This window comes from Montipora foliosa, chromosome 3 (genome assembly GCF_036669935.1).
Source record: "Montipora foliosa isolate CH-2021 chromosome 3, ASM3666993v2, whole genome shotgun sequence".
NCBI lineage: Eukaryota > Metazoa > Cnidaria > Anthozoa > Scleractinia > Acroporidae > Montipora > Montipora foliosa.
The window spans coordinates 41,829,854-41,838,932 of record NC_090871.1 but is presented as its reverse complement, the minus strand read 5'-3'; the positions used below and the strand labels follow the sequence as shown (position 1 = coordinate 41,838,932).

The following is a 9,079-nucleotide window of genomic DNA, read 5'->3' as shown; positions in this document are numbered from 1 at the left end:
TATAACAGATAGATAGATAGTTTATTGCACTTCAAACCTCACAGCCCAAAAGGTTAAATTTGCTTAAGGTTACAGTAAATTAAAAATACACGCAATTTAAGAATTAGTTATCTCATAAAAACCTACACTTAAATTTAAAAGCGAAGTTCATTAAATAGAATAAAATATGTACGAAACTTACAAAAGAGTTAAAAGGGGATTAACTATTTAAAACTAATTAAAGCTACTTGTTGCAATTAACCAAAATACAATAATTCATGGAACTGCGTATAATAAAACTGTTCTGGAATCTTTTGGTCTTACCTTTAGTCACTTCAAACTTGCGCTTGTTTCTGAGCTCTCTTGTTGGAACGTTTAGAGGAATGAATGCTAACAAGAGTGAATGCGACGACAGAAAGCCGGAGAAATTCAAATCAACGTACTAATGACAAATTACAAGCATCAGCTTCAGGAAGAGAGGAAAAAAACAAAATACCTACAAAATTAGTATAATGACATAGGTACGTGATTATTGAAAATTCTCTGTGCTGATTAGTTGCCGTTCAGGTGATAATTACGACGACAAAATTAACTGTTTATAGAAAATGCATATTTTTCAAATGATCACCTATGTAATATACTAAAATAATTATTCACCTCAGGCTCGGTGAATATCGGTGAATCAAAAACTTTGACTTTGTCTCGGTTTCTATTCACCGATATTCTTCTCGCCTTCGGCGAATAATTCTTAAATATTCGTGTCATAAAACGACTTCTTAGGGGTAATAAAGCCAACGATATGATATTTAAGAAACGCAGGAAAAAACTTCGTAATTTCTGGAAAAAAGCACGTGTGATCTTTCGCCAGCTCGTTTAATATGACCGTTACATCAGCTCGCACTTGAGAAAGAAGCCGCAGCCTACTAATAAGCTACGTTCGATATATCAATATTCACACATGGCAACGAGGCTTTATCGTTAAATTTGAATACTATTTTGTTTAGAAATCTCCCTTGAGACTTGTGAGACAAAGAAAACAGAACTGAAATTAGTCACTTTCATAATACTCTTTGTTTATCCCTCCAAATTTTGCATAAGCATTGTTTTGGTTTTCTCTTGGGACGATTGTAAGTCCCAAGAGAAACTGGAAACAATGCTTATGCAAAATTTGGGGGGACAAGCAAAGAGTATTATGGTAGTTTCGAAAGTGGCCTATTTGAATACCAACGTTTGCATAAACGTAACACTTTGTACTTGTACATATTCATTGCCGTGAATTTTACATCTTCAATTCCCACGTCCTGCTCCCATCTGATCTTGTTGCTCAGTAGGTAGAGCAGCGGTGATCTAACCCGTAGGTCGTGGGTTTAATTCCAACCCTGGTCAGAGTTTTTCTCTGTCCTTGATTGGGTCCATTTCCATTAGTAGGGCTAACGCCCATATAAGTGCTACACGGCCAAAGTTTGCATAAACGTAACGCCTTGTATTTGACCATAAAGCCTCGTAGCTATGCCTGAATATTGATACACCAAACTCAGCCTATCCTTGCGGTTGCACTGGAACGAGCATAAATTCTTAGACGCCTCCATCGCAGACTCATTCCAGGCCAAATGTGAGAACATAAATGTCACTATGGAACCAATTCTAAACTCTATAGTGCAGCACCCATGTGGTGAATACAACATCTACATCACGATATTTGCTTAAAAGTTTAACACGGGCAAATAAAAAAGAGACAGAACAAACAACGGGGAAGCAGACATCACAGATGAGCTGCTTTCAGAGTTCACTGATTTCCGACATGACGACTCAGCCGGAGGAAGCAGCTTGGTCATTCTCGGGATCGGCAGCCACTCTGGAAGAGACTTGCCCGGCTGAAACAATAAAAATTATATAAACAAAACAAAACACCATATTACTACGACTACGTCTTCGTCTACATCTACGTCTACGTCTACGTCTACTTCTACGTTTACTACTACTACTACTACTACTACTACTACTACTACTACTACTACTACTACTACTACTACTACTACTACTACTACTACTACTACTAGGTAGTTGAAAACTTAGGAGCTCAGGTGATAGAACTCGAACAGTCACATGGGTCCTCCGTTTTTTCTAGGCTTTTTTTGGCTTAATCTGCATAGGTTGTAATTTCTACTAAAATGAAATTATCTTAAGGGTACATTTAATTTCTTAGCGGTACATCATGACTGTCTGTTAGCAAGTCAGTCCCATGCGAAAGTAGTAACCAAAATCGTCCAGTCAAAATCAGCGTCCTTAACATCAAGCATCTCAAAGACACAGCTCAAATATATGACATTTTATGAACATTCTCACTCTCTAAACAACGTCGCTATATGCTTGGCAATAATAAAAAGCAAACCTGAAAGCATATGGGAACAATTGTTTTAGTGTTGTCCATTCTTGTTCTCAAGTCGGCGACCAAGTCTTTTGTCCAAGTGACATTCATATCAGCAAGTGGATTTGGCCAAGACACATTAACAGCCGGACTAAAAAGACAAAATTAAACCAAACCTTTGAAGATGATCACCTGGGCCACAGAGTTCATCCCTTTTAAAAGAAGCTACGGAGGTTGCTTACCATTTACAAGCGGAAACCGGATGGTTTCCTGTTAGTTCAAACAAGAGAAAATGAGGTAAGAGAGCGAATCCCTGTGCCCCACTGACAATTATTTTCAATCTTTTAAAACAAAATTTCAGCACGTACATAGACTGTTTTTAACGTCGTCGGAAGAAAGAGTGTGAGGCATGAATTGATTCAAGATGGACCAATTGGCATGCATTCCATAAATAACTGGCCGCGTGACCCTGTACTAAGATTAGATTGAAAAAATATATATCATTGGTCGGTTTTAAAATCTCAGGAGACGTATAATGCGTCTTCAAAGACGTCTCACGCCCGTCCTTATGCGAGACGAATTAAACAACGAACTAAAGACGTCTTAAATTAACTTGCCCAAAGTCCCCCAGACGCATTATACGTCTCCGGTATAAAACCGGCAATTGGGAGAGGGCCATGTATGGGGGATTAGTTCTCTTAGCCCAAAGTGGAGCTCCGCGCACCGAAGGCGCACTCCCTGAGCACCATGGGTAAGAAAATATGATAACCATTTGGTTTTGGTCACCGTAGGACCGTTCGACCGTACACTCCTTCATGTCTGCCAATTTGACCAGTATCACGTGAGCGTATCGCGGGCTCAAGTTTAGAGCTCATCGGGGTCAGCTGTTTTTTTCTTTAAATTGACCGCGGACCATTGACTGGTTTTCAATTGAATCGCAGGCTTAAGCCAGGTTAACTTCTTGTAATCAGGACACCCAACACAAACGAGGCTTAATTTTTCGTGCGCTTTCTATGGCTGGACGCGGTTACACGGCCATACTAGGTCAACTAAAGCTCTGAACAGTCGACGCTTTTCGTGTTCAGGTGGAAGGCGGTTTGAAAAAAAAATTCCTGCATTTTTCGCCGGTTTTAATCAGGTTTGACATATATAGCTGTGGTCAGGACCACACTGGTGGCTACGTAGTTATTCAAGTCAAGCATCCGAGGGATATAAACTCAAAGCTGAGTGTTTATTTTTAACTTGCTTTTTGCTCTGTATTGAAATTTTTGACATATCAAGATTTTAAACGCTGAATTTGATACGGTTGCATGATGGTTGGACGACCCATGACAGAAGAGCAGAAACGAAAGAAGAGACCTTTGCACACTTTTGACGGAGTAATTCGCTCTTCTTTCCTCGCTTTTAACTGTAATCTTATCAGCAGTGCTGCATTTAACATTAAAAGGCATAATGAAGCAGACCACAAAAGAAAACCCAGAAACTTCCTGCATGTTTCATGAAAACATGATACCGATTCCAAGTCTCAAACCGATCTCATGTAATCCCTTCTTACTTTCAGACCGGGTTAATGTAAACTTAATCGTACCGGTCTGAGTTCGTACAGGTCTCAGGTAATCAGGGACTTAATACTTAATTGCCCTCGGACCCATGTGATTACATATACTTAGCGTGATTCCTATTCGTTGGCTTTTGACAGTTGACTCAGTCTGAAATGGCTTTTTTTCTTTTCCGTTCGCTTTCTGAGGATGCGATTCAAGAAAAATTCATTGCCTAACTGGTGAATTCCACAGTAAATAATATATTTCACTTGAAAAACCGATATGGCACTCACCGCTTCGTGATTCATGCGATATCGGCTTTTCGCGTGAAATTTACCGTGGCCAATGAATTTTTTCATCGAAGAAAGCGAAGAAAATGATTTAATTAAAGGTCGGCACACACGAGGAGACTAGTCCCTGCGACTAGTCCCTGGAACAATGCAAGTCGCGGGGACAAGTCCCATTGTGTGAACTAGCCATTTTTCCACAAAATCTAGTCGCAGGGACTAAGATTAATTTGGGCCCTGCGACTAGTCCCACGAATTCAAACTGGTTTGAATTTATGGGACAAGTCCCTGCGACTTGTTCCTCAAAGTGCCTCGTGTGAACTGTTCGGGGGACAAGTTCCTGCAACCAAATTAAAATAAACCAACACACATCGGTATCGCAAACCCCCACAATTCCTTACGAAGTCTGTTTCAAGTTGGCGGATCACGAGAAAGACGATTAAACCAGTTTTGAAATAATGTACATGAGTACTGGAAATCTTGATCGAATTTAACCCCTTTTGTTTCTGTATTGGCCACATCTGATTGGTAACAAAGCGCTTCAACTTATTTTCCGCTTATATCCGAACGGAATCAGAAAAAATTGAAACACTGAATAATTTCGCTGCAGAAAAATCTGCAGTTTGTACTGAGCTGATTTATTTCAATGCTACATTGCTATTGTAATAATATTAGTTTCTTATTGAATGTTCAGAGTGAAAGAATGATACCGTTTGCCCCCAGGTTTTGCTGCATTCCTGTGCAATTGGTCCTCGCGTGTAAACACCCCCTGTTTTTGATACTTTCCTGTGCAATTGGTCACCGCGTGTAAACGTGGGCCCACACGAGGGGATATGTTGCAGGAACATGTTGCAGCAACATGTAGCGGGGACAAAATCGTGTTAAGTGCACACTGAGGGGACATGTTGCAGGGATGTGTAGCAGGGACATGTAGGAGGGACCAAATCGCAGAGTTCACACACTTGTGAAAAAGTTGACGGGACACGTTTCCGGGACATGTTGCAGCGACACATTCTCTCGTGTGTGCTGACACTTTTTCACTCGAGCGACATGCAGCAAAGACCGATAATTTAGCCAATCAGACACAAGATCCAGCTCACGCGGCTTTGCGGTAGTGCATTTGGAAAAAAGATGGCGGCCGTTTACAAAGGAGTCCGTGCTCGCGCTAGTAATTGGAATGACTGGGATAGAAACCGAAAACTAGTCGTTGTTTTGATGATGCTGCTCGATGATGAAGCTCCTATGATGCTGGAACGACAAGTCTGGTGCCGGCAATGGCTACTGCGACGTACCGAACGGGGAGCTTATCATACGATTTTTAAAGAGTTGGCAGTTGAAGACACGGCTGGTTTTGCTGAATACATGAGGATGCCGCACGCTAAATTCGTCGCTTTGGTAGAAGCAGTTGCACCGTTCATAAAGAAACAGGAAACATGTATGAGAGAATCTATACAACCAAGCGAGAGAGTAGCCCTTGCAATCAGGTACCTTACAACCGGTGAAACATTCCAGTCACTATTCTTTCAGTTTCGAATTGGTACGAGTACAATATCGTGTACTGTGATGGAGGTTTGCGTCGCTATACATCGTGTCTTCGGAAAAGAGTATTTGAAAACACCAAATACAAGTGATAAATGGAATGAAATTGCGCAGTTATTTTACTCCAGGTGAAATATTCAAAACATTATTGGAGCAATTGACGGGAAAAGGATCCTTATCCAAAAGCCAGCCTGCGCGGGATCTCATTTTCATGACTATAAAGGAAACGAAAGCATAATAGCATCGGTTATTGCTGGACCAGAGTATGAGTGTCTATTTGTCGATGTAGAGACAAACGGACGAAACCCAGACGGCCATGCATGGCATCGTTGCTCTCTAAAGAAAGCCCTGGAGAACTGTGACAACCCTTAGAATATACCTCCCCTTCGCCCACTGCCAGGGGCTACAAAGCCAATTCCCTTTGATCTTACAGGGGATGAGGCCTTTCCTTTGTCCAAACACATGCTTAAGCCCCACCCAAGAAGAAATCTGACGGTCGAGGAAAGGATAGCCAACTACCGCATTTCGAGAGAGCGAAGAATATCTGAGAACATTCTCGGTATTCTGGGAAATACATGGCGTTGTTTCGGGCGCCCTTTTTGCTGCAACCCGAAAAGGTGCAGCAAATCACTATGGCTACACTTAAGCTTCATAACTGGCTTCGAAACGATAGAGCAAGTCGCTGCATCTACTGTCCTCCGACACTGATCGACAGAGAAGATCCGAATACACTGGAGCTTATTCCCGGGTCTTGGAGAGATGATCTTCCTCCAGAGTCTCTGCTGCCATTTCAGCCAGCTTTGGTTCACAACTACACCAGTGAAGCTAAAGAAATGCATCAGGACTTCACACGGTGGTTTAGTGATGAGGGAGATGTTGAATGGCAGCGAAGAATGTGTGGACTGTCAACTGAATTTCAACACACTTGCAAGCAAGTGATATAGTCACTGAAGTTACAGCTTGCGGCTAAAATGTGGTACTCCTTGAACTGTCAGCTTGATGACCTAACATAGAGCTTTACTTTCTCAACCAAAAGTAGAGAAAACTGGCATTCACTGACCACAAGTGTTAAGACTCTAAAGTGTTAAGACTCTCTTTAGCTTAAAGTACCGTTTAAACACAATTTCTACTGTAACCGTAGACAAAACAGAACTGTTCACAGCAAAACGTAAGATGCAGTGTTTAGTCGTGAAAAGCATGACATTGATCATGGTTAATACCACGCTACAATTAAGAGGTCCCTTCGATCAGTTTTAATGACTATGTTTTGACACAATTTCCATGCACAGTCTGTCCAAATTAGTTTGCATAATGTTTAATGTTCAGAAAGAATGTTTGCATGGTTAAGTCCTTGTATGTTTTTTGAAAGGGGAGGGAGAAGGGTACATGTAGTTGAAGAAACGCTGCATTTTAAGGGCTATGAGGTTAAAATTGATCAAGGGTTTCCCCGTCTATTTCTAGGAATATTAAATGGTGGATCCAAAAAACCAAACATTTATTAAAGCAATAACAAAAGTTTAAAAGATCAACAAATCCTCAGTTTCACTTCTGCAATCTGGGACAACCCATTTGAAAACAGATTAGCAGTGCCTAAGTTACAATGCAAATTGAGACAGATGGAGGTGGAGTGTTGATTGCATCTACAGCTCGAGCTAATAGCTTCAGCTTTTTGTCCTCCCTTTCATCTCTTTGAGCCACTCTTGATCTTTTCCTAGATTTTGCCTCTGGTTGGTCCATTATTGAATCCACAGCGGCATCTGTGTCATCACAAATTGAATCGAGGAAGTGTAGTTGTGGAAAGAAGTCCCAGGTACTTATGTAAATGTCCTTGGTGCCTGACCTGATAGTTTTATGTTTGGCTTTGGAGTTTTCCTGTTTGTAATCTTGACCAAACTCTTCCATTTTCGAACAATTTCTTCACAAGTGAACTTCTCATTAAGTTCTTTATGCAACAAGTCCAACAAAAGGTCCTTGTTGGCATTGGTGTGGTACTCTACTGCATTGTGATCTCACAAGGAGGAATTTCCTTGATAGTATGAAATGAGTGTTTCCTGCAAAAGAAATACGTGCATGTTTCTTTATCAATATTTAACTTTTATGTTTTATCAAATTAAAATTTAGCAGATCTTCACTCTGAAAAAGAGTACAGGCTTTACCTATTTCTTCACTTGACCACTCGCCCTGATCTTCATTTGCCTCTGACAATTCCAGTGACGACCGAAGGAATTCCAGGTCTCCCCAAAACGTCCACTTTACTTCATACTCTGGATCTTCTTTCCGCTTTTTCATGTATCTCAATACGGAGCTTCGCAAGCTATGCCAACTTGATTTAATCTCTTTTAGGCCTCTTGGTGGCTGTGTGTTTCCGAATTTTTTGCCTTGTTGCCGTTGTCTTTCAGGCGCTTATCCCATAACATTGCATTTTCCTTGAAATGCGAAATAAGCATACGAGTCTGGCTTGCATTCCACGCCGGAGTTCTGGCTGGTATCATCGGCAGGATCACCCAACTGGTGTTTTTCGATTGATTCATCAGAGAGGGCCGCCATCTTCTTTCCACATATCAGTGACCAATGCAATGGTCTTTATTTCTTAAACTCTCGCCATTACCCCGGTTGTTTCACACGAGGGGGCATGTCCCTGCAACATTTACCAGGGACATCTTCCAGCTACATTTTCGTGTGTGTGTGCAAGTCTTAATCTTTTCCCTGACTTGTGTCCCTGCTACACGTGCCAGCTACATGACCGCTAATGTATACCGTGACAGTTGATAATATGTCGCTTGGACTAGTCCCCTCGTGTGTGCCGACCTTAAGCAGTAACCGGAAACACCAAAACGCGGACAATTCCAAAACCTTTTATTTTCACTAACCCTGCATCCAGTAGGCTTGGCTAATATAAATCTCTAATTATTCTCTTGATTCAAATGATTAGGAAAAATCCCCTGAACCAAAAATTTCATTAGGATCAGCGTGATACATTTCAAATTCTCCCAAACTCAGAAAAAAGGAAAGTAGATAAACCGAGAGGTGGTGGGAGCGAATAAAACATTTGCTTTCCTTTCACAAATCCTAATTGGAAATTGTTGTTACCTTTGTAGCTCCTGCAAAAATTGGCTGGGAGGAGACTACAAATAGATTTACAATATAGAATGCAATGATTACCGAAATCTTGGATTGTCACGTTAACGACAGCAACAACAATTTACCGCAAATTTCAAGCCGGGTTGAAGCACATTCCCAAAATGGCAAATGAATCTGGAACTGCTGCAACTTTAGCTGAAGCAGCATAAGAATACAAAGGCAACCCTCGATTTATTAAATATAAATAACTAAAATATGTTCACAGCTGTATTAAATATAATTTA

The 9,079-nt window shown here is 41.0% G+C and overlaps 1 protein-coding gene and 2 pseudogenes across 3 annotated transcripts in view; 1 reads left to right on the top strand and 2 right to left on the bottom strand.

The window, feature by feature from the left end:
- Window positions 1–9,079, bottom strand: part of LOC137997448 (DBH-like monooxygenase protein 1) — a 50,784-nt gene continuing 41,705 nt past the window's right edge. For all 3 annotated transcript variants that reach the window (XM_068843467.1, XM_068843468.1, XM_068843466.1), the window contains 2 exons: window positions 2,372–2,498; window positions 1–1,853 (listed from right to left, as the gene is read on the bottom strand). In XM_068843467.1, coding sequence (XP_068699568.1) covers window positions 1,683–1,853; window positions 2,372–2,498 — 298 coding nt within the window. In that variant the 3' untranslated portion in view covers window positions 1–1,682. The remainder of the gene's footprint in view (window positions 1,854–2,371; window positions 2,499–9,079) is intronic.
- LOC137997449 (uncharacterized) lies at window positions 4,967–6,876 on the top strand (annotated as a pseudogene).
- Window positions 7,242–8,261, bottom strand: LOC137994238 (uncharacterized; annotated as a pseudogene).